Genomic DNA, 25,890 nt, shown 5'->3' on the forward strand with positions numbered 1-25,890 from the left:
CTAAAACCTTGCCATTTGATATTAGGCTACAATTAGCTGGTGCTGTGTACTGGCACTCTTTACTGTCTGTATCAGTTTAATCTCACAGTGGAAAGCAGACCGTGTTTCATTTGAGTGGCGTGTCTTCAAACTGTACATGTGGAAAGAACAGTTACGGCTGTTTCCCAGCTGTCTGTCAAACGGGTCTCCGCCCCTTTAATCATACCATTGGTCAATTTGCACATGGGGTGTTTACTCATTGGTCGTTTTTTTGTCAACACAAAGCACTCCCCACTGCTCCTTTGCTCTGTATGTGTGTTGTTGAACTGGGTGAGGTTCTACTTGCGAACGAAGCGGATGAGTAAATCATTTAAATGTCTCAAATGTCTTTCTTGCTAGCCAACTAGCTTCCTATGACGGAAGTTAAACTAGCGAGACAACACGAGACCCCCTAGCTACTCAAGCGGCGGCTCGTGTGGAAATGTGCAGTATGCGTTTGTAGTTTGACATTAGCTAGCTATAGTAGCGTTGTTCATTCATTCAGTCGCTAGCGGTGGGATGGTTTTCTTTTGTGTTAGCTATATATTGCTAGCTACTCTGTTTGCTATGGCTAGCTAGCGTCTGCATTTGACAGCAGTGACCGCTCGAGAGACATCATGCGATTCCGCCAGAATACGATCGGCACCTGTTTTCTAGCTATCAAGACGAGATGCTCGCTTGTCCAAGGGAAGTTGATTTAAAACCATAGTTGGTATTCGGGAATAAGGCGGACACTGATCTTGAGAATTGGCTACTGTAAGCCGTCATTGGCTATCTATCCTCGGCGAAACCGGTTTGGTAGCTAACTAGCTGGCTAAAGTGATTGCTAGAATAGCTACATTTGGATGCTTACGGATAATGGCATCAACAAAGGCAAAGGTTGGGATAACTAATGAAAGCAACTCTATTCGCGAGAGTGCCAAGACCTGCGCGAGCAGTCCCATGTTGTTGGCCGGAGCAGCATCGTTAACGTTGAACAACAGGACATACTCACTCGATGACCTGGACACCATTGCCACAGTTGGTAAGTTTAGGCAGCAAGCCAGTATGTTACAGTACACACGCTGGTATAACTGGTCTGTCTATCACAGGGCTTCTCACACTATCCTGCCTATCAACTAGGCTATATAGGCTGCTACTACTGGTACATGTTTGGCTCGTGCCAAGGCGACTATGTGATCAGCCATTCCATGGGATATGAGATCATGACATGGTGACGTGCTGAACATGAAACATCATTCAACGCTTGAGTCAGAAGAAATCTGTCATGACCCTGTTCGGTCTGCTACTTAACCTGTCAACCGGATGGGGACAAGACCATTCTCCATTTCAGTCAAGCCCACCCATAGGTTTAACGTCCACCCTGTGCCCAATCATTGAGGAATTCGTCAGCCCACACAGTTGCTGGGATGGTCAACATTTTCTTGACATGACATTAGGGGAAATATCTGTGTATATCTCAGGGATCAAGCAGGGTACATGGTCACATTGCATACATGAAATAACCAGCTTGAGAAGTGAAAGCTTAATGGAGGAAACTCTTACTTCCCTCATTATCAGACTTTTGCAACATTGAAACTCTTTTGACTAGTTCAGAGAGGGTGAGGTATGTATTATTTGTAAGAAAAGAAAAAAGGAAATAGCTATATTAGTGAGGTGTCAGATGCTCCTTTTTGTTATTGTGAGCAGTGCCCTGTGAATGTCAAAGGAATGTCAAAGTTTGTGTTTGGCTCTGCTCACTCTTGTATGGGCACGTAAGTCCTTTCGCTGCATGGGTAATGTGTCAGCAGGCTCAGCTGTTGAACAGTGTTTATTTTTTTCCACATGGGTGGAGTCCTCTGTGGTGAGTCTAATGCCAGAAACCAAGAATGTTAAAACAACATGCACTACTTCAACACTGAACACAGGCTACTGATCACGAAAACCACTTCATCTTTTACTCTCATATTTGATTAATGACGAGCAGGACACTTAGCTAATAGAGAATTCCCATCATTCTAAGCCCACGCGATCAGGGAGAGGATGAAGCTTATAGGCCGAAGATAAAATCATCCAATTTGCAAAACCTTTTGTTTGATGATGATGATGAGAGGGATTTACTTCTTATGACTAATCAGTTACACGTCTTGAGGACGGCTTTTGTCTAATGGTCATTGAAATAATGAGGCGCCTCGCTCTCACGTGACATTCGAAGCTTACAGTCATTACAGGCATTTTGCCCATCTTTCATGCATATGAAACATTTTTTTGGTGATGAGGCAAAAATGGTGGGGCCTAAGCCAAGTGCATTGAGTAGCATCAACAAGCTAGGCTCTTATCAGTCCACGTCTGGCCTTGTTCCGTCAAATATGTAGTGTCAGTCAAATCAAATAAAACACAGAGGCCTATCTATTTCTGCTCCCACAGAATTAGAACAAGAAGCATTCTTTATTCTATTCAAATACATGTAGGCTAGCATCCAGCAAGCCAAGAATCTGACAAAATAGCACACCTTTAAGTGTCGCTGTGAAAACAGGTGTCACTCTTTCTCCCTCTAATTGATTCAGTTCAGTTGTGGAGCAAAAATAGGTCAGTCATTTCCCCTTCACTTTTCCAAGTTAGCTAGACCTCTGGTTTGTTTCCATGCAAAATACCTCACATTGGTTTTATCATATAGCCTAACTGTTTTTATTTTTTTGGAAACAATATTCAGTACACCATGCAAGTATTCAGTGCAGCATTTGGTGCATATCCCTTTGCTTCGGGCGTTGCTCTATTGGAGAGAAAAGAACAAACCAGGCTTGACCCACTTGCAGGGGAAAACCTATGTCACATTGCCAAACGAAATCACTGGACATTTCTGGTGGTAATCACTCAATATGATGAAAATAGTATATACAGTTGAAGTCGGAAGTTTGCATACACTTAGGTTGGAGTCATTAAAACTCGTTTTTCAACTACTCTACACATTTCTTGTTAACAAACTATAGTTTTGGCAAGTCAGTTAGGACATCTACTTTGTGTATGACACAAGTCATTTTTCCAACAATTGTTTACAGGCAGATTATTTCACGTATAATTCAATGTATCACAATACTTGTGGGTCAGAAGTTTACATACACTAAGTGCCTTTAAACAGCTTGGAAAATTCCAGAAAATGATATCATGGCTTTAGAAGCTTCTGATAGGTGAATTTCCATCATTTGAGTATATTGGAGGTCTACCTGTGGATGTGTTTCAAGGCCTATCTTCAAACTCAATGCCTCTTTGCTTGACATCATGGGAAAATCAAAAGAAATCAGCCAAGACTTCATTAAAAAAATTGTAGACCTCCACAAGTCTGGTTCATCCCTGGGAACAGTTTCCAAACGCCTGAAGGTACCACATTCATCTGTACAAACAATAGTACGCAAGTATAAACACCATGGGACCACGCAGCCGTCATACCGCTCAGGAATGGTTCTGTCTCCTAGAGATGAATGTACTTTGGTGCGAAAAGTGCAAATCAATCCCAGAACAACAGGAAAGGACCTTGTGAAGATGCTGGAGGAAACAGGTACAAAAGTATCTATATCCACAGTAAAAACTAGTCCTATATCGACATAACCTGAAAGGCCGCTCAGCACGGAAGAAGCCACTGCTCCAAAACCGCTATAAAAAGCCAGAGTACGGTTTGCAACTGCACATGGGGACAAAGATCGTACTTTTTGGAGAAATGTCCTCTGGTCTGATGAAACAACAAAAATAGAACTGTTTGGCCATACTGACCATCTTTGTATTTGGAGGGAAAAGGGGGAGGATTGCAAGCTGAAGAACACCATCCCAACCGTGAAGCACAGGGGTGGCAGCATCATGTTGTGGGGGTGCTTTGCTGCAGGAGGGACTGGTGCACTTCACAAAATAGATGGCATCATGAGGGAAGAAAATATGTGGATATATTGAAGCAATATCTCAAGACATCAGACAGGAAGTTAAAGCTTGGTCGCAAATGGGTCTTCCAAATGGACAATGACCCCAAGCATACTTTCAGAGTTGTGGAAAAATGCCTTAAGGACAACAACGTCAAGGTATTGGAGTGGCCATCACAAATCCCTGACCTCAATCCTATAGAAAATGTGTGGGCAGAACTCAAAAAGCGTGTGCGAGCAAGGAGGCCTACAAACCTGACTCAGTTACACTAGCCCTGTCAGGAGGAATGGGCCAAAATTCACCCAACTTATTGTGGGAAGGCTACCTGAAACGTTTGACCCAAGTTAAACAATTTTAAAGGCAATGCTACCAAATACTAATTGAGTGTATATAAACTTCTGACCCACTGGGAATGTGATGAAAGAAATAAAAGCTGAAATAAATCATTCTCTACTATTATTCTGACATTTCACATTCTTAAATTAAAGTGGTGATCCTAACTGACCTAAGACAGGGAATTTTTACTAGGATTAAATGTCAGGAATTGTGAAAAACTGAGTTTAAATGTATTTGGCTATGGTGTATGTAAACTTCCGACTTCAACTGTACATGCACACATCTAAAAATGCAACAGTAGCTACTAGAGGAAGAAAAATATCAGTTTGCTGCATCCACAAGATTAGGCTACTTGAGGGAGCAACGAACGGTGATTGGAAAAGGACATTACCATATGTCTTTACTGTGCTGACAGGTACTAGTCCTAACCTCCCTAGACGATTGGCTTCTGCAGCAGATTCCTTCTGAATACAAACAAAATATTGATTGAGCTGTTGTCTAAAGACTACACACATGTCATTATTAACTCACTTATATTGAGCAAGGTGCTCACTATGTTTGCCAAAAGATTTTCTCTAGCTGTTTTTCGTGCTTTAGTAGTGTAGGCCTAAAGCCTGCTTGTTGGGAGTCTCTAGATAAGTAGTATTAGGCCCACTAGGAGAGGACAAACATCCGTAGAATATCCATCTGATTGTGCTGACTTTACAAGAACGTATCTGCTTTGAGGCGCTATATTACACCAGCAATGTTTTCAGGTATAGTAGTACAGTTGAGCTCAGAGTCAAACCTGACAGTTATCTAACCTCTGTCTTATGATATGATGAAGAAGACAAAGAACGGGGTTGGGCTTTGTTTTGCTTGCTCCTATTAGATTACTATGGAGACTGAGAACAGGGAAGGACAAAGAATCCTTGTGCGAGGTAAGCCCAAACGTGCCAGAAGCCAACTTTATCTGGGATTGTGAGTCCATCTCTCTGTTTGTCTACTCCCTCTCTCCTTACTCACAGTGAAATATGACTAGACATGGGGTGTTATTTTGTACTCCTCTAGACCTGGGGGTGGGAATAGAGAAACAATCTGAATTGGGGACCGGAATAATGAGGTCAGACTTGTAAAAGAGTGAGAAGACAACTCAAGGAATCTTGGACAGTTCTTCCAGGTTCAACCTCTTTTAATTGATGGAAGGATGGAAGGGTGGAAGTCATGTCAGGCATGATTGAATGTCAAAAATAAATGTCATTCTGATTTCATGAAATTACTTGATCCAGAGATCTATTCCTGATTATCAAATCAAAAGTTATTTGTTACATATGCCGAATACAAGAGGTGTAGGCCTTACAATGAATGCTTATTTACAGGCCCTTAACCAACAATGCATGATTAAGAAAAATAAGTGTGAAGTAAAAAATAATGGTGGTTGATTTGTTGCAGAAATAATCTGAATTCAATGTTGCTCTATGACCTTTGGGTGGGGGTGGGTGAGAGAACTTAACGCCTTGTCCAATGACTGTTCCTCTCTCTCTCGTTGCTTCAGGCACAGGGACCTTTGGCAGGGTGTTCCTGGTGAAAGACAAGAAGAGCAGGGCGTTCTACGCTCTGAAGGCGATGAAGATCCCCGACGTGATCCGGCTGAAGCAGGAACAGCACGTCCACAACGAGAAGGAAGTCCTGACCGAAGTCAACCACCCCTTCCTCATCAGACTGTGAGTGTCTGATCACCTCATCGACACATAGCCTAATGTAGCTGTCATAACATAAAGACAAGGAAGTCCTGACCGAAGTCCACCACCCCTTCCTCATCAGACTGTTATTGTCTGATCGCCTCAACGCCATCGTCAGCCACAGATCTGTTGGAAGTGGATTTAATATATAAATAATATATGCCATTAAGCAGAAGTCTTTATCCAAGGTGACCTCCCCTACAGTGAGTGTATACGTTTCTAGAATATGTATGTAATTAGGGGTGGTGAATCCCATGACCTTGGTGTTGCTAGCACCGCGCTCCTACCCACTAAGCCACACAGGGCCACTTTCCACTTGTCCTCTACAACCGTTTTGACAAGGCCCATGCCACATACTGTAAGCTGAGCAAACACTGACCAGACTACCGTGTGGTCTAACTCTCTACATCCAACCACTGTTACCTTACCAATATTTGTGTTTGACTAGAGTCACCTTGTTCAAATGTACCGGTGTGTTTATTTCCTGTTTATACCTTCCAGGTTCTGGACCCACCATGACGATCGTTTACTCTACATGCTGATGGACTACGTTCCAGGCGGGGAGCTGTTCAGTTACCTCCGTAGCCGCGGGCGCTTCAGCAACACCACGGGCCTCTTCTACTCCACGGAGATTGTGTGTGCCATCGAGTACCTCCACTCCAAAGAGATCGTCTACCGAGACCTGAAGCCGGAGAATATACTGCTGGACAGCGAGGGACACATCCGCCTCACGGACTTCGGCTTCGCTAAGAAGCTCTCGGACAGGTATGATGTAATGCCGTAGAGTGCAACTTTATTGTCCATTGAGACACGGAAATGTGTCTTTGGACTGTGTTATTATATTTCCAACTTCCCTGAGACCACACACACCCTAGAGACTGGAAGCAGCACAGGGTCAGCCGCAGAGCAGCGTCCCAGTATGAGCTGTTCGTCCCCACAGGTATCATCCCATCTGGGAGCAGGTGTGTTGCACAGCTAGGACATCCTTAATTGTTAGATATTATGCCCCCTAACAAGTCATTACCAGGATATTATTAGACTGCCATGTTAATTGCGGGAGTGAATGCTGTTTGTTTTTCTGTCTCATTGTAAGAGCCATACAGACATATTTGCCTGATTGGTACAGTAGGGACATAGATATCCTTCCTGAAGTTGTCATTTTACACCCATATAATATTCAGAGTGTATGGAGGGGAATCCTCGCTCCATCTAAGACGGAATCCGAAAAAGATGCGATGGAAATTGCAGTTATTTTGTTTTTCTATTCGCGTTACAAGCAGCTAGTCCTCTTCAGTAACCTCCGTAGGATTGGAAAACTGCAGCACTCCGGGTTAAAACAGTTTTGTATCTGCACTGCGGTAGTGTAGTGAGACTGCAGTAGCACTAGTGTTTTGCAGGGTGCCTCGCTGAACACAAACCTGACCCACTGACATGTAAACAAAATGGACTAAGATTACATTTTCTCTGTCTGGGAGAGTAAAACAGATTTGGAGTAGATGTGTCTCTGATGTGCATCTTGTGACCCACTTAAAGAAACGGAAGGCAAAAGGAATTGCCTCGAATGCGGCGAGGGTGTGAAGAACAAACGAATGAGCTGAGTTGGCTGCCTTGCCACTGGTGGTGTTCCTGTGCGCGGGCGATCAGTTTAGAAGGTGAAACAATACCACACCACACTGTTGATGCTTCCACAGTGCCACCTAATGGACCCGCTTTGGTTCTAGGATGTGCTCGGAGGTTACCGTTTTTTTTAGACTAGCTTTGCCAGTCGTAGAGTAGCACTCTGTCCAGAGAATACTCTGAGTCTGAGGTAGATATGCCTATCAGACAAAGGTTGCATGCCACAAAAAAAAATGCACAATGCAATCTGCATTTTCCATATTGCGACCAGTGTCCGTCCCGTTGTCGTTCACATCAAAATCTATACTAATGGTGGAAATGTACGAATGAAATCTGGGACCTCGAGCCTGCTCTTTAAACAGAGTATCCATTTGCATACAAATTAACCATCACCACGGCAACTGACCAAGAGTTATTTTCCAAAGGGCCAGTTTTTTTTTTCTTCTTCAGATGAAAATGATAGTTTGTTGTGTCATATTCTGCTCCCCACTTCAGATACCCTCCCTGCTGGCCTGATAATAGTGATCCAGGGTTGTATATGTCCTCCAAACAGTGTTAATCAGCTGTACTATTGAACCAAAGACATTGATCTACCAATAACACAAACAGAACCAATACTTCCAGCAAACTAAAGCTCTGTCACTCTGTTGGATCCATATACCACCCGATAGTACTGTGAGATCAGGCTGCACACGCTGTATTAGTTATACCACGTCAGTGTACATGCTACTGTGAGATCAGTCTGCATAGGCTGCACTACTACTGACTGGAAGGACCAGTCGACTGACCGCTGATACTGTTGTGAGAGCAACCTACATACAGGACACTGCTATAAACGGCAGGGTGATCACTTTACAAGACTGGGGTTGTCTTTCCCTGTATGTAACAGAAGTCTCCTCTCTCTCGGGTGAACTCATTGGAATGTGCAGTGTGTGCTGCGTACAGGGTGACCCTTGGGGAAACCTAGGCTTGGATTGATCATCAGTCAGCTATTATCGGCTACACATCCCAAATGAACGTTCTCGGATGTAAATGGTTCAAACCCAATATTGTTTCTCTTTAATGTCTCTTTCTCCATCGCTCGGTTCAGGACGTGGACTCTGTGTGGAACTCCAGAGTACCTGGCCCCAGAGGTCATCCAGAGCAAAGGTCATGGCCGGGCGGTGGACTGGTGGGCCCTGGGGATCCTCGTCTTTGAGATGCTGGCTGGGTGAGTAGTATTGTCCTGTCTTCTGACTGAATGGGAAGGACTGGTGTTGAGCTGAACACTAGTGTCATGTCTCCTGACAGGGCAGGGTTGAACACCAGGGGGCCCCAGTCCACCAGAGGACAAGATGACTGGGTGGTAGTAGCAGGGGTTGGGGTCAATTTCATTTATATTCAGAAAGTAAACTAACATTCCAATTCTCATTTGATTTTTTTAAATTAAAAATATTGGAATCGGAATTCCAGTTTACTTCCTGAATTGAGATATAATTGATCCCGTGCTAGTGTAGTAGTAGTAGTATGTATGTATGTATGAGAGTGGCTATCCTCTATGGACAGTGGGCTCTGTCTATGAATAATGGGTAGTATCCAGCAGAATGTCTGTGGCGAGTCAATGGAGTGACAAGTGTGCTGTTATTCAGAGAATTGACCTTATGAGGTTACGTCACTCGGTAGTGGGCTTAATTCCAAGACCAGTCTGCCTTGTGTTTCTGTGATGACAGAGGTGGACGGTCTTAAGGATGAAAGGAAGGTTACAGGTTGAAGAAAGGTCAAAGGTAACTTATTCTGACACATTCTCACCTGTGTGTGATCTGTGGAGACCAAGGTTTCATGATAACAAACTCTGGTGGCTTTAAGCTGTGCTCTCTCGTCTGAGAACCCCACTCAGTCACTCATTAATTCAAGGCCTACAGAATCACTGCTGAAATAGGATTTCTGTAGACGGGCCGTAGTTGTACCATAGCTTAACGACACCGGGCCTGTGTTCCAAATGGCACCCTATTTCCGATGCAGTGCACTACTTTTGAACAGAATCCTGGTCAAACGTAGTGCACGGCATAGGGAATAGGGTGCCATTTGGAACACTGACAGTGACGCCGGGCCGTTTAGCTATGGTACATCTGCGGCCTATAGAAATCCTATTTCAGCAGTGCTTCTGTGGAGTGCACTGGCCTTGAATGAATGAATGAATGAATGACTCACTGACTGAGTGGATGTCTGCTAGCAACATATAGCATCACTCACGTGGCCGGCTGCTCTTCCGCTCCTCTTTGAGACGAGGGAACCAAGTTAAATGATTTGTTCTATATAGCCCATCCTACACATGAGTTAAGTGCTTGCTTTTTGCTTATAATCCGCATGCATTTCTGCAGGCGTCACATAGGCTACATGTACTAGGCTCAATATGTAGGGTGTAGCCTATGTGTGCACTCACTGAAAGGTGAGTGGATAAAAGTGTCTGCCAAGTGCCATATTATTAAGCAATAAGGCACGAGGGGTTGTGGTATATGGCCAATATACCACGGCTAAGGGCTGTTCTTTGTCACGACACGGAGTGCCTGGATACAGCCCTTAGCCGTGGTATATTGGCCATATATCACAAACCCCTGAGGTGCCTTATTGCTGTCATAAACTGGTTACCAGCGTAATTAGAGTGGTAAAAATAAATGTTTTGTCATACCCGTTGTATACAGTCTGATATACCACGGCTGTCAGCCAATCAGCATTCAGGTCTCGAACCACCCAGCAAGAGAGAAGGGCTCTGATAGTGTTATGTTCAGTATACTATCACAGAGGCTCCCAACCAGGGGCACTTGGCCTGTCCACACAGGGTACTTGAAAAGATTCATGAGACCATAGTCCTACTGGTAAAATACTCATGAGGGGGTAAATCAGGGGTACTTCAGGCAGAGCAAAATTCAGTTGGTGGTACAGTAACCCCAAAAAAGGTTGGGATCCACTGCCTATCATGTGAATTAGCCGCCCCTAGAGGGCACTAGTTATTATAACCTCAGCCCAGTACACAGGATGGGTTTGAGTGTGTATTGTTTGTTTTGCTATGGAAATGTAGCACAGCCCTTATCCCCAGAATGGGTAAAAATGTTGTGAAATCTGAGATTTGACTTCATATCTATGCCTTTTGAATAAAGTGAACATTGATAGGCCTAGTACTTTTTAATTTTATTATTATTATTTTTGTATATATATTTTTTTCCTTTATTTAACCAGGACACATTCTTATTTTCAATGACGGCCTGGGAACAGTGGGTTAACTGCCTGTTCAGGGGCAGAACGACAGATTTGTACCTTGTCAGCTTGGGGGTTTGAACTCGCAACCTTCCGGTTACTAGTCCAACGCTCTAACCACTAGGCTACCCTGCTGCCACTTAGGAGCTAGATGTTTAAAATAATCACTCTGCTTTTCTTCACTACGTGGCAGAACAGTTGGGGAAATATCATCTGTAACATGAATTTGATTTATTTTCATTTTTTGATTTGATTAATCATTTTTTTGTTATTTACCGTATTGATTAAATCTGTATGAATATAGAAACGTGCTTCTGTACTAGAGTGGTAGTGAAGTTGTCAGCGAATCAGAAGTGCCTCCTCACATCACTCTAGTATATTCATGTGCCAGTAGAGAATTCAGTGGCCTTGGGCTTCTGGTGAAGAAAAATGTGACCTTCTCCTTAGCATCCGTCACACTGGCCTTTTGAAGTGTGCGCACACACTCAGCGCTCCAGGAAACAAAAGCTCCCTTCAGAACAACGCACCCTAAAGGTTGCCTGCCGTGTAACCGTTTTGTCAAAGGTCCTGTAGCTTCCGTAGTGGAGGAATGTAAAGGGGGGGGCTTCTGAAAGTTACGAGGTGTGGTAGGTTTACACACTCAGACATCCATCCGCCCCAGGGTCCTGACTTCTGGGAATAATCATGACGAGGTCACCTGTGCACTGAGCTCCACACACACTCAGTCCAGCCCACCTGTATCTTACACACACACACCGACACACACAGACAGTTCAGTAGGCTTGTATCATCCTGTATCTAATCCTGCCTGGAGGGGGAGCCTGCTCTCCTTAATGAAAACCGCTGTGTGTGTGTGGTCCTCCCTCCCACTCACATCACAACATCTTCTCTGGTCAATGTAGCCTATTCCAGTTCCATGCTAACCAGAAACTGTTTTAATTTCTGTTTCTCTGCAATCTGTGGAAGATGAGCATTCTTGTCGATTCTTACTGTAGCCGTGCTAGTTTAAATCTACTCCCAAACACAGAGGCCTACTCCTGCGTACAGACGATCCTAACTCCTACTGCTAAACATGTTAGTCGTTCCCTGTTTTGATTTATCCTGTTTTCACCATTTCCTCCGTCCGTTCCTCTCCCCATCCTCCTCCCTGTGGAATCTTGGCGACACCTCAGGTGTTACGTAAACCGTAGGTTGCTGTTGCATAAGAGGAGCCGAGTCTCTAGTCTCTCACTGTTCATCACTGGGGACCTAGACTAATCTACCGGCAGGCTGGCGGGCGTGCCTGGGGGAGCGAGGTGGTAGCCTGCACTTGGCCTCCCTCTTTAAGAGGAGGACCCATCAGGAAAGCAGCTCTCTGTTGATTCATCCTTTGGCTCCCCTCGTATTCTACCAACGCCCTGACTCTTCCTCTTCTTTTTTCCCCCCTCCCTTCTGCTCTGACATTCACTGTAGAGACCTGTCCCTGCTAAAGACATTACATTCCCCTTGGAAAGCAGCTTTTCTGAAGGACTTTATTCTGATCTCAGGCCATGACCAAAAATCATTACCGGGCATTATTTCTCCCTTCCTTATCCTGTCCGTTTTAGTCATTTCAGTTTATTGACAGGTTTTGACTGATGCGTGCCGTCGTCCACTGATGCAGTCGTCCTTTTGATAGTTGTCTTATCTGGCTTTCGTCTGACCGTCTGACTTGAATGAATCTATTACACAATTCTCTGACCTTCTACATAAAATAATAATATTGGTCTGTGTTACACGTCTAACAGCCTCCAGGCCCCAATTCCACAGTCAGAGGTCTCTGTCTCCATTTTGACTGGCTCAGCTCGGCAGCCCCTGTGACAAACTGGTGTGATGATCCGCCTGTCTGCTGCATGTGTAATGCATTTAGCTAGGCTGGCCTGGCCCGTTATGTAAAGCAGCCTGCACGGTTAATGGTTTGTCCAGGCTGGAGCAGTGCTGGGGAAGCGTTCACCATTAAACCATCAGTCACCAGAATGCAGCTGATTGGTCTGAGGAGCAACACACACACACACACACAGACACACACACACACACACACACACACAGACACAGGTCACACACACACAGAGAGTTACACAGCACACACAGGTCACCAGATGAGTTAATTCAACTGTAGGGTCATGTGTTTCACTGCGTTGTGTTGTCGTGTACTTTACTGCAGCCCTTTCAATTTCCTGTTTTGTAGCTAGGTTTCCCTCCATCAAAAATCTGCATAAAAATATGTGCGTTTTCCCACCACATGCGTGTTTCCATCAAAAATGATTTGTTGCTCATAAAAAGCTGTGCTTTTATCAAAACTTTTGCTGTTAAATCCCCATGTACCGAAAAAAACAACAACTAGTAAATGGGTTTCCATCGCATTTTCAACTCTATTGATGGTTTTGTCACAAAATAACATTTTGTTTTATATAGCAAATGTGCCCACTCTGGTCTTGGCACCTGCCCCCAGGTCAACAGCTCTCAGATACAGTGTGGGTAAGCTACCTACATGTGTGAGATTATTATGGACCGAAAAGCCAGATGATTTGTCAAACAGCAGACATGCATTGATCACCATGTCACCATCAAGCTCATCACCATGCACTTTCACCACCCTGTGATGTTCATCACAACTTATTTCATCTGTAGCCTAATAAACTGCATGCTTTCCCATGTCGTAGTGGGAGGACATTTTACATAGTTTAGCAGCTGATCCAGAGCGACTTACAGTAGTGAGTGTGTACGTTTTCATACTGGACCTCCGTGGGAATCAAAACCCACAACCCTGGCATTACAAGCGCCATGCTCTTCAAACTGGGCTACGCAGGACCACACAAAATATAATTGTGTGACACTAAGTTTACTTCAAATATAATGGTTGTCAATATTTGCGCCTGAAAGGCATTTCCACTGCCTTTTCTCGCATAATCAGTTTTACAGAGACAAAAAGATCCGCATTTTGTATAGCGTATTTTTCCTGGCAGACAATTGGAAAGATTACCGACAAACTTCCATCAAGCCTTTCGTGACGTTTTAATCCGACATTGCTTGACTTGCGTAAATAGATTGGATGGAAACCTGGTTTATGATTCTATTTTTCCTCTGTGATTTAATTTTATTAGTGTTTGTCAATAGGAACAAACATTTTGAAGGAGTTGACAAGTTATCACCGGTTGAGGAGAGATGACTGTTTATATGACATGTTCTTTTATTTCCCCCTCCAGGTACCCACCGTTTTTTGACGACAATCCCTTTGGTATTTATCAGAAGATCCTCGCCGGGAAGCTGGAATTCCCGCGGCATCTGGATTTTTATGTAAAGTAGGTCGTACACACACACACACACACACGCACCCAGGCACACACCCAAGCACACACCCAAGCACAGGGGATTGTGGGTGAAATAATGGAGGGAAAATCCCCAAAGTCTACCACTACCTCAGCACAAACGTATTCCATTATGATATATAATATACGATAAGCCCATCTTATAAAATTTCGACTTGTGAGGAGAATGTATGGATGTTGGTTTTCACATCACATTTCAATCAGATTTTTAGATTTAGGTCTTGGCGTGCAGGAAACAAAATGTTCCTGAGAAGTCCTCCAGACTGTTATTGGAAACACACCCGCATCCACCATCACACTCTCTACCCATAACAAACAGTGTGTGTTTTGGAAATGCATTACCAATACTCATGATTAGGACCTGACAATTGGAATTTGTCAGGGCTGCATTGTGAATACCTTTTAGTTGTGTATGTGCATCTAGGAATGTACCAAATCCAATATTTAACTTATTTCTCCAGTGCGTGCGTGTGTGACCACCGCATGTGTGGATGAACGTGTGTGTGTGTGCTGCGTCACACAGTGCAACCATCCTCCCAAACGGCAGGGTCAATCAGCCTCCCGTGCAGAAGATGAAGAGCTAGCTACGCTGAATGTCGGATGCAGGCCCTCACTAATGACACACTCTGCTGAGTTGGAACTCGTCCTTTAAACCCGTCACAACCATCACACTGCTCCTCAGAACAGCTGGAGGCTGGAGTAATGTTAGGAGATTACCGGCTTTAGAAGGAGAGGAGGACCTGGGCAGTACTCAATCAGCCCTGACACACTGGCCCAGCCGGATACCTGGGAGGGGCGACACACATACAGTGTTACCTAACGCACGCGCACACACAGTCCCACTGCTACCACACACACACACACACACACACACACACACAGTCCCACTGCTACATAACACACTAACAAAAGAGCCCCAAACACTTAAGCCGTCTATCTTTTGGCCCCAGACAGACAGAAGGGTTTTCTTTTTTTTATATTCCCTCCAGCTATATCACTGTCACTTTGACCCAGTCCCATCCATCAGAACTGATGGGTAGAACCTGAACCTGAGTTGCCTGTCTCTGTCCATGTTTGTCTGTCCATTGCAGTAACTCTTTTCTATCGCAGAGAAGATAAGACGTGTTACAGTATTACTGAACATGTGTAAGACCAACTTGTTATATGCCTTTCAAATAGGGGTTGGCAGGTAGCCTAGTGGTTAGAGCGTTGGGCCAGTAACCGAAAGGTCGCTGGATCGAATCCCCGAGCTGACAAGGTCGTTCTAACCCTGAACAAGGTAGTTAAAGGGGGTGGCAGGTAGCCCACTGTTCCCCGGTAGGCCGCCATTGTAAATAAGAATTTGTTCTTAACTGACTTGCCTAGAGAAATATATATTTTTAAATAAATATGCTATTCAGAATATACTGTATTTAGTAAGGTCACTGTGCAGGACTTTCTGCATAGAAAAGTTTTTTTTTTTTCTTCAGGCCGCCTTACTCCAAACAGAAAGAAAGAAACAAAACTTAAACAACTAAAACCAGATAGAAACTGTATGAAGAAAAGATAATGGGTCTTTGTCATGGCATTGGGCCCTGTTGATTTTGTAATGTTTGAGTCACCTCCGATAGCATAGAAACATGCATAAAGTCATGGCAAAATGCGTAGATTTGCAGGAAATGTGCTTTAAAAAATAAGTAAATAATGATCTCCACCACAAGGCAAAATGTGTAGAATTCCACAAATATTTTGGTTGGTGACATCACCATTGGCCACACCCCTGCCATTCCCACCACCTAAGCCCCATTTTGATCCAGGAAAAAAGCTCTGCTGTCTGGTATATTGCCATAGAAACGTACAGTGACATTGTTTATCGCTTACATATTGCGTAAGATAGGACTGTCTCAGAATGGGCAACCAATTGGAGTTAAGGAACGTTGTATTTCCCCACAACGTTTTATAAGTCAGGCTATTTTCTTTGACCAGAGCTTTAAACTCAGACACTCTCCTCCGGTTTTAAAGTATTTTGTAGTTCGTTCCAGGACCAAGGGAGTATTATAGGAGTAGGATTGTTATTATATGTATTTATTTGTTTTTCTTCGAGGGGGGGGGGGTGGGCTGCTTCCCCATTTTCAGTCCTTGTCGTATAGGGACTGTAAAAGAGAGCCACTGAATGAGAGCGGAGGCTGTAGGATTGTGAAGTTGTTGTGACTTTGGAGAGTTTAAGACACTAAAATGCACACTGTCAATAATCGGCTGGTATATTTACGCCTGCGCTGGCAAGCTCGTTGGTTGTGAGATACGGCAGCTTTATTGAAGGCTCACTCTGTCAGCGCCGGCCGCATATCATCGGAAAACTTTACACGGTCATTTTTAAAGGCATTGTGAATCATCCCAAATTCATCCCTAAAGTATCCCTATGTCAGCATCTTCATAGTTGTGAAAAGTTTCACTTTAAAATCTGTCACTTTCCCTCAATTAAAATAGGGCGAGGGAAAGAGCAAGAGAGGATGTTTCTGTCTGGATGAACCTCACACACACACAGGATGAACCTCTCTGTTACCCCATGGCACCTTTATGAGTCTGTCAGTGTATCTGTTGTTCCAATAGCCAAGCTCATCTATCTTGTCAGCTTTTGGACTGAGACGGACCTCTTGACTTCTGACTGAAACTGCAGACCTGCAGTCGATCTGCTGTCTGAACACACACACACACACTGCTGTCTGGAGACAGTCACAGTGAGTTCACACTAACAATCTGTCTCCCTGACCGTCTTTCTATTGTTTTCCAGAGATCTCATCAAGAAGTTCCTCGTCATTGACCGAGCCAGGAGGTTAGGCAATATGAAGGTGAGTTTCAAGATCAAACCATGACTGAGATTCAGATTTATAAAGGTTTATTGTCCCAAGCAATACTAAAACATTACACAAGAACAGATACACAGTACTAATGAAACCCGTGTTAAGGTATTTTGTTGACTCGTCAGGTCGTGGAGTGAGTCTTTTGCAGTTTGACGTCGCCGTCTCAACACTGAGACAGGAAAGGGCCTAGGGAGTGACTGAATGTCTGCATTTGGTTCCAATTAGCTGGATACATAGAGGGAGTTGTTGTAGAGGTAGTTTGCACCCTTAAAGGCGTGGGAGGGGGCAGCAGGGGTTTAGGGTGGATCACAGAGAAACATATTTCTTCCCCTGCACTGGCAACAAGTCAGTTTAGTAGTTAATCACATGGGGTACGGGCTCATTACTTAGTCCTGCATTTCAATATGACTGGGCATTCTATGCAAATATCAATTCTATCTTGCTGAAAAGATGCTCCCTTTTAGCCAGGATGTCCACTGTAGTAGTAGGAGTGAAGCCAGTATGCACAAGCCATCTGCACAGGAAATGTGTAGAACGCAACAGAGAAGCTGTGTTTGCACAGCGAGAACTGGAGTCTCCCACCACAATGAACACGGGCCTCTTGGTAACACCATATTCCCTTTTAAAGTGCACTAGCTTTTAACAGGGCCCAGGGGGGGGCTCTGGTCGAAAGCAGTGCACTATGTAGGGAATAGGGTTCCATTTGGGACGCCGTGTCACTCCGTAGAGTGATCTGTAATTCCTCTTGAATAAATGAATGTTCTTTTTTACACCACTGTGATGGAATTGTCTCTCCGTCATAACAGGCGGGATTTTATTTTTTCCACTAGACACCGAGCGGTCCAATGTAGGCGCCATGCGCATCATAACTCTCATGGCGGACTGATTATTCCTTGTTTGCTTGCCTCCGTTTTGTGCAGTTTGTATGTATGCCTCAGGAACACTGCAGGCCTGGCTTTTACTCAGCCACCAAAGATGGAAAGAAAAAAAAACAAGTGTTTATCTGTTTCAGACTTCTAGTCCCTGTAGTCGCCCGCAATTTTATGATTCATTCATTGGAATCATATATGTATCTGGCACTGACGTTCAATCGAAGGATGAGTTCTGAGTGTTTTGAATTACACTGTTCAAAGGCATAAGAGTCAATGTGGGAGTATATGATGTCTCTTTTCAATTAAACAACAATGATTTAAATAAACATAAATCACCATACGGTCTGTTATTAACTTGTGCCTCAAAGGGTTTTCTGAGGAACGTGCTAGTTAGCTGACTAGCTAGCCGACTCTAGGTGTGGTCTAGCCACACACTCCCAGTATGCAGGGGGAATCACCACAGACACCACAAAGTGTTTAGAAAGAATGAAGTGTTTTGCTCTAATTGTCGTTATTATTTCAAACCCTTTATTCCAGACGTGAAGAACGTCATTTATCTTGATTCCAGATTGTGTCGAATAGAGGGCCCACGGACGGCTCTGATGCACAGTGTCTTCTCTTGCAGAACGGAGCAGACGATGTGAAAAAGCACAGATGGTTCAAGTCTATAGACTGGGATGGTGTACCTCTGAGAAAACTGAAGGTCTGTCACGTTGGCGATATTACACACATCAATGGGAACACATGTAAACGTACACTTTATTTTCAGGATGTACTGTTTTCATTCAACTCACCATTTTAGAGTTGATGTACTTTTAAAAGAAAACACCTGCTTTTTTAGCTCTTTGATGTATTCAGAGTCATGTTATTTTTGTTCCCTCAGCCACCCATAGTTCCCAAGGTGTCCCACGAAGGTGACACGTCTAACTTTGATGCCTACCCCGAGGACGAGTGGAAGAAAGATGCACCTGTGCCTGCAAAGGACTTGGAAATCTTCAAGAACTTCTAGAAAGGCGGAAGTAACGACAGAAATACTTCGAAAACATTTAGGTCTTGTAGAGAGAGACTCAGGAACTTTTAGACCTTGGAGAAGGTGAGTCAAACTTCTAGATGTTGAAAAAATACCGACTTCTGGATCTTGCTGAATAACAGAAAGACTGGTAAATCATCTGAGATGTCACCATTGTATGGTCAGCAAGAGCGTCCAAGTCCCAGAACTTTATCTTGCTTGAAGACATTGAAGTGTTCCACATTGGGTGGAACAGCAGGACAGAATTGACCTAAAAATAACTAAAAGAGCCATCAAATCGCCACAATATTCATCTAGCATTCATTTCCTTTAGTTTAAAAAAGTTTTTTTCTACTTAACTAACACCTCAGTCCTCAGTTTCTTTGTTTCTCTGAGCCTTCTCCTGTTATGCAAAAAAAAAAAAAAGATGGTCCTCTTTGAACCAAAGGGCATTGTTACTGAAATGAATATGTTTAAAATGCAATATTCAGGATTTTTTTATGTACTTTGTTGGGCCAAAAAGGTTCCAGTTTCCTTTGTTGGAACTTGTAGGACTCAACCAACCGAGCAAAGCTTATGATCCAAAAATGATCACGCATACAGTAGACTCAGTATTGAGCTGTACAGTAAATGGAATTTACATGTGTAGTTACGACATCCATACTTAGTAGATTGTACTTGACATTTGTCAATGAGAAAGTATGAAACTTGTACAGGAACGTACTACAATATCATGCCAAGCAAGCGTTGTAATATCATTTTATTGACTGGCCGCTAGTCAAATAGGCTGTTAAACTTGTCATTTTTGAGCTGTAAGTACTTGGCTATCTATCGGCCGGATATCCATGCATGTGTGCATCAAGGCCAGACCAGAAAGCTCTTGTAAAAGGTGCCTTACTTACTTCAGGAGCTTGGATGTGACATACTGTATGTCTTCTTCTTTTCTCCTGACAAGCTAGTGGTACTTTTTCAACTTTTATTTATAGAACACACACTGTTTATACTTGAGCTGTGCTGTTGAAAACGTTGACTGTTAATCATAATATGTGGAGTAATTGTTGTGTGGAAGAAGTGTAGCTAGCTACTATATGTGGAATCTGGTTCCTCCCGTCTTTCTTCCGTCCACCTCGTCCTAATTTGCTGTTCACACAGTAACAAAAAATGACCCTGTGTATTGACTGGTGTCTATCTTTGTCTCTAGGTCTCTTTCACATACTTTAAAGAACTGTAGAATACAGACCTCCAGCTGGTTTCATGTATAGCCAAGCAGGAAGTAGTCTCAGTAAGATGCTTAGCCATCTGCTTCAGGCAGCCAATAAACTCTTGTCTTCTCTCCACCAATCATATCACTGGCTAGTAGAAAGCACATCATGAGGCAATCACAAACTGTCTCTCGAAAAACGTACTTCGTAACAGTAAGTCATTTGTGTCCCTTTTAGTCAACTTAAATTATTGATTTGAACAATTTGATTGTGTGTGTGTATGTCATGTTTTATGTATATCTCTTAACCAATCATGGAACAAAACTCAGTGTGAGTACATTTGGTCCGGTTGTATAGCTTTTTTTACGTATTTTTTTTTTTAATTGATTTTTTTAGTGTGTTTCTTGGGAATTTGCTTTACAATCCTCAGCCTTTTGCAAGCATATATTTTATACCCAATACCATTTTACCAATGCCTTTTGTCAAAGTGTATAGATTTTTAAAAATTATTATTTACCAGCCTACCTTACATGGCCTTTTCATATGGTTAATGTCGCAGTATTGTATTTAACTTCTTCAGATACTGTTTAAAAGATCCACACAACCAGGATTAAAAACACCTCCTATCCACTGACTCAACAACTGATTCTCTTTCGTCTCTGAAGTGTGGTTATAATATATTGTAATGTATAAATAGTGTAAGTAATTTGGTAATTGCTATACTTTGCTTTCTGATAGGCTAGGTGGAATTGTCTCCATATTGCTTACATCTATGTAATCATTTCAGACATGCCAGAGTACTTGGGGTGGTAGGAGCCAGGGTTAGATTTGTAATTCAGCGTAGGATGTGATTTTCTATTTCCACATTGGTTTTGTATTTAATCTAGACGATATGTAAGTGATGTGACTGACTGTTGTCTGGTTGGCCAAATGCTATTACAGTATCAAAACCTTTAATCTTCTCTATGGTTCAATAGCTCTTAGCTGGCCTTAGAAGCGTTAGCTACCACTATTTCAAGTCATCAGACAAATGAACTTTCGGAGTGTTACCGTCAGTTGGTAATTTGTCTACAAGTTCACCGGCCTAGTCTGTATCTACCCAACACTTTAAACCGCACATCAGTCATCGATTCTGGAGCTTCATTATCCCCTCTCTTAAAGGCTCTCATTCATCCAAATTCATCTAGAAGGTATAGAGGTATAGTTGGTGCCTGTACGGACTACAGGCACCAAGGTACTCATTTTAAAGGTGCCCTATTTCAAGAAAGTCATTAGTGTTTACAGTGGAAAGTGACTCATGTGTTGTCTGGACCTCCTTGTGTTGCATGCTGGGTGATGACATCCAAGACTGCTCCAGAGACGCACAGCAGAGTGGAGCTGCCTCTGTAATAACTGACTAATGAATCCCTTATGATCAGAGAGACTCCACTGAGACCCTGCGGCTGTTTTTCAAATGGCACCCTATTCCCTATATAGTGCACTACTTTTGACCAGGGTCCATAGGGCTTGGGTCAAGAGTAGTGCACTATATAGAGAATAGGGTGCCATTTGGAACACTAACACTCTTTCCCTGACATCCCAGGAAAGGAGGGGGGGGTTCCTCTGGGAGTATCACATGTTCCACCTGCTGCACAGTGCAGCTCATGTCCTGTTATTTACTGTAATGGACGTTTGTACATCTGTGTTTACCATTTATGTTTCTGTGTTGTTCAGCAGATGCTAATGGTGACTCATGTTTGACTGGGGAGAGGGGATCCAGTCGACCACAATGACTCCATATCACAGTCTTACCATAGACGCCCATTGGGCATTGAAGGAAATGTAACTATAAATCATTCCTCATGAGTGGTTGAGAATAAGTTAATTGAATTAAACCCTTTTACAAAAAAATTACGTTCCCTAAAATTCAAATTCAAGCTTTAGGACAAACGTGCTGTGAGGTACCTCTGCTCTGTCATTGTCACAATTCTAGAGCCCTAACAACACGCTTTAGTGTTAACCTCTCACCTCCAGGCAGTCGTAAACAGGAGCCCCACCTGGAAGCCTGACCACCAAGTAAAAGACTAGTCTCTCCTCCAAGCATCCCCCACCCACCCCTTAATGACAAGTGGAGGTCCGTTCTGACGACACTTTAAACATTGCTGTTATGTCAGATTGTCAATGGCACCTGTCATCAGTTTAGCATTGCCTTGTGAAATGGACTTGTTGAGAGGTGCTAACAAGTGCATGTACCCTCAACGCAATACTTGACTTAACCACTGAATGAGCGCATCATGGATGCTAGGCGACAGTCAGCGACTGGTAGGTTTTGACTTCAGCGTCTTGTCTCTCTGGGGATGGTAGCCTATAGCGGTGCACTCACTATGTCTTAGCCTGGCAGTTGAGGATGGCTGCTAGGTCTCCTATTGGTGGATGAATGCAGTCAGCCAGTTGTGAAAGAATACCTGAGACGGAGAACTGAGCTAGCAAATGACGGGTCTTTTTAGTGGGAGCACGGAGCAGGAACCACTTTAATTTGAGAGGTAGCGAATGTCTGGGCTTATAGCCAAGGGGTTAATGGCCTAAGAAGGGTATGGATTTGAATTACATAACATATGTTCCCTACAAGGATTCACGACCCAGGTAGTATCACTATTCAGAGGTTGGTGGATAAGAAAATACTGAACAAAAATGTGAACTCAACATGCAACAATTTCTAAGGTTTTACTGAGTTACAGTTCATATAAGGAAATCGGTGGAAGAACTGGGACATTTTCAGCTTCCAGGAATTGTGTACAGACCCTTGCGACATGGGTCCGTGCATTTATAATGCTGAAACATGAGGTGAAGGCAGCGGATGAATGGCACGACAATGGGCCTCAGGTATCGTCACGGTATCTCAAATTGCCATCGATAAAATATGATTGTGTTGATTGTCTGTAGTTTATTCCTGCCCATAGCATAACCCCCCCACCACCATGGGGCACTCTTTTCACAACGTTGACATCTGCAACGCTCGCCCACACGACACCATACAGTCTGCGGTTGTGAGGCCGGTTGGACCTACTGACACATTCTCTGTGTGGTGGACATTCCTGCAGTCAGCATGCCAATTGCACACTCCCTCGAAACTACAGACATCTGTGGCATTGTGGTGTGTGACAAAACTGCACATTTTGGAGTGGCCTTTTATTGTCCACAGCACAAGGTGCACCTGTGTAATGATCATGGTGTTTAACCAGCTTCTTGATATGCCACACCTGTCAGGTGGATAGATTATCTTGGCAAAGGAAAAATGCTCACTAACAGGGATGTAAACAAATTTGTGCACAATATTTTAGAGAGATACGCTTTTCTTTGCGAATGAAACATTTCTGTGATTATTTGTTTCAGCTCATGAAACATGAGACCAACACTACATGTGTTTATATTTTTGTTCAGTAGATGTTTTTTTTGCTTACTGCATAGTTTGAAATCTGACCATATTTAGTGATTATTTATTTACTCTCATTCTCTTCTTCACTTGTGTTCCTAATCCTAACAAAGTGAGAGAGAGAGGGGTAGAGGAGATAGAGAGCATATTTGTAAGTTTGAACTATTTTTCCTAACCCTTTCACTAGTAAATGGATACATATGCTTCCCAAAAAAATCATCCATCAACAAAACAGCTGAACAGCTGGATGTGATTGTGTCTCACAAAGTCTTGTCCCTAAGCTACGTCCTCTGGTGCTGAAGGCCCATATTGGAGCGCTTCACAGGGCTAAATCATTCACGACTCCAAATACCTCAAATCTCAATGTGTTTTGAAATATTGGCATATTTTTCCAGCACAGATATCCTTATTAGTTGAGGTCTATTTTTAATTTGTTTTGATTGGTTATTTGATCTGTTTTTACGTTAGACAGTGCTCAGACGGCAGCTGTAGAAATGTTTGGTTGTTCGCTTGTTGTAAGTTAAAGCTGTGTAGTTTTTTATTTTTTTATTTTTAACCTATTGACACACTAAATAAGCAGTTTTGGCTGCCGCCCTGGCATCGGTGCAATGTAGAAATGTCAAGCATGATTTGGAATCATCTCCAAAAATACATCTTTCTGGCATGGAGGAAGGAAACATTAAACAAAACCTGATGGCTGGAAGACAGCCGGGAAATGTATCATCCCTCAGGCAAGGAACCGGTCCAAACACAGCCTGCCTGGCCTCTCTTCTGCCCACTGTCTTCTCCTTCTCTCCTCTACCGCTGTCTCTCTCAAGCTAAGCTAACACAAGGAATTGTTTTAATATGATCATACCATGGATCATTTAGCTGTTTGATTTTGAATTTTTGGGTCCCTTTAGGTATCCCCAAAAGATTTTAAAAAAATATGATTTGATAAAATATTGAATTTGGCCTTTAGTCCTTAAGGTCACAGTTATGAAAACTTAGGACACTAAAGATGACTTTTTACTGGTTCTGATAAACACCAAAAGAAAGTTGCCCAGGGTCCCTGCTCATCTGCGTGAACGTGCCTTAGGCATGCTGCAAGGAGTCATGAAGACTGCAGATGTGGCCAGGGCAATAAATTCCAATGTCCGTACTGTGAGAAGCCTAAGACAGTGCTACAGGGAGACTGGACAGACAGCTGATCGTCCTCGCAGTGGCGGACCACGGGACAGACCATGTAACAACACCTGCACAGGATCGGTACATCCGAACATCACACCTGCGGGTCAGGTACAGGATGACAACAACAACTGCCCGAGTTACACCAGGAATGCATAATTCCTCCATCAGTGCTGAGACTGTCCGCAATAGGCTGAGAGAGGCTGGACTGAGGGTTTGTAGGCCTGTTGTAAGGCAGGCCCTCACCAGACATCACCGGCAACAACGTCGCCTATGGGCACAAACCCACCGTCGCTGGGCCGGACAGGACTGGCAAACAGTGCTCTTCACTGACGAGTTGCGGTTTTGTCTCACCCGGGGTGATGGTCGGATTTGCGTTTATCGTCGAAGGAATGAGCGTTACACCGAGGCCTGTACTCTGGAGCGGGATCGATTTGGAGGTGGAGGGTCCGGGATGGTCTGAGGCGGTGTGTCACAGCACCATCGGACTGAGCTTGTTGTCATTGCAGGCAATCTCAACGCTGTGTGTTACAGGGAAGACATCCTCCTCCCTCATGTGGTACCCTTCCTGCAAGCTCATCCTGACATGACCCTCCAGCATGACAATGCCACCAGCCATACTGCTCGTTCTGTGCGTTATTTCCTGCAAGACAGGAATGTAGGTGTTCTAAGATGGCCATGAAGAGCCCGGATATCAATCCCATTGAGCATGTCTGCTACCTGTTGGATCGGAGGGTGAGGGCTAGGGCCATAGAGAATGCTCTTGTAGGGTTGTGGCAGGTTTAGAACTTCGCGCTTGTATTGGCTAGTAGTATACACCAGTATGTGAACGCTCTCCCTGTATAGTTGTATCATATTGGGCAGGTTGATGTTGTCTCCCCAAAGCAGCCAGACACGTCTTCTCCCTGTCATCACCCTGTTATTATTGGCTGAGTGATTTACTCTGTCTCTGTCTCTACTATATTTATATTAAATATGCTTTATTGCCATGAAGGACAAGGTCAATGTTGCTAAAGCAAAGTGATATACAAAACTTGAAGACAACAGTGACAACCATAAGAATAGTAGATATTATTATTATTATTATTATTATTATTATTATTATTATAATACTGGAAAAATACATATAACAATTAAATATACAATACAGAAATGTAATAATGGGTCAACGTTCAGACTAATTCAACAAAAACAGAACAGCCTCAATTCATTGGGGCATGGACTCTA

General features: G+C 43.4%; 1 protein-coding gene across 1 annotated transcript; it reads left to right on the forward strand.

Annotated features, from left to right (window-relative positions):
* The first annotated feature begins 265 nt into the window (after positions 1-265).
* LOC109890634 (cAMP-dependent protein kinase catalytic subunit PRKX-like) lies at positions 266-20,723 on the forward strand. Its single transcript, XM_020482599.2, has 8 exons — positions 266-1,042; positions 5,777-5,945; positions 6,465-6,728; positions 8,671-8,790; positions 14,039-14,134; positions 16,932-16,989; positions 18,499-18,576; positions 18,757-20,723. Exons 1-8 carry the CDS (start codon positions 877-879, stop codon positions 18,880-18,882), a joined length of 1,077 nt encoding a protein of 358 aa, XP_020338188.1. The 5' UTR covers positions 266-876; the 3' UTR covers positions 18,883-20,723.
* Positions 20,724-25,890: the final 5,167 nt, after the last annotated feature.

The sequence above is a fragment of the Oncorhynchus kisutch genome, linkage group LG5, assembly GCF_002021735.2.
Source record: "Oncorhynchus kisutch isolate 150728-3 linkage group LG5, Okis_V2, whole genome shotgun sequence".
Taxonomy (NCBI): Eukaryota; Metazoa; Chordata; class Actinopteri; order Salmoniformes; family Salmonidae; genus Oncorhynchus; species Oncorhynchus kisutch.

Bases quoted from the DNA above. Each gene is read 5' to 3' on its own strand.
- LOC109890634 (XM_020482599.2), top strand. From the start codon at position 877: ATGGCATCAACAAAGGCAAAGGTTGGGATAACTAATGAAAGCAACTCT. The intron at 5,946-6,464 runs GTGAGTGTCTGA...TATACCTTCCAG, and splicing joins CACCCCTTCCTCATCAGACT to GTTCTGGACCCACCATGACG. The intron at 14,135-16,931 runs GTAGGTCGTACA...ATTGTTTTCCAG, and splicing joins CATCTGGATTTTTATGTAAA to AGATCTCATCAAGAAGTTCC.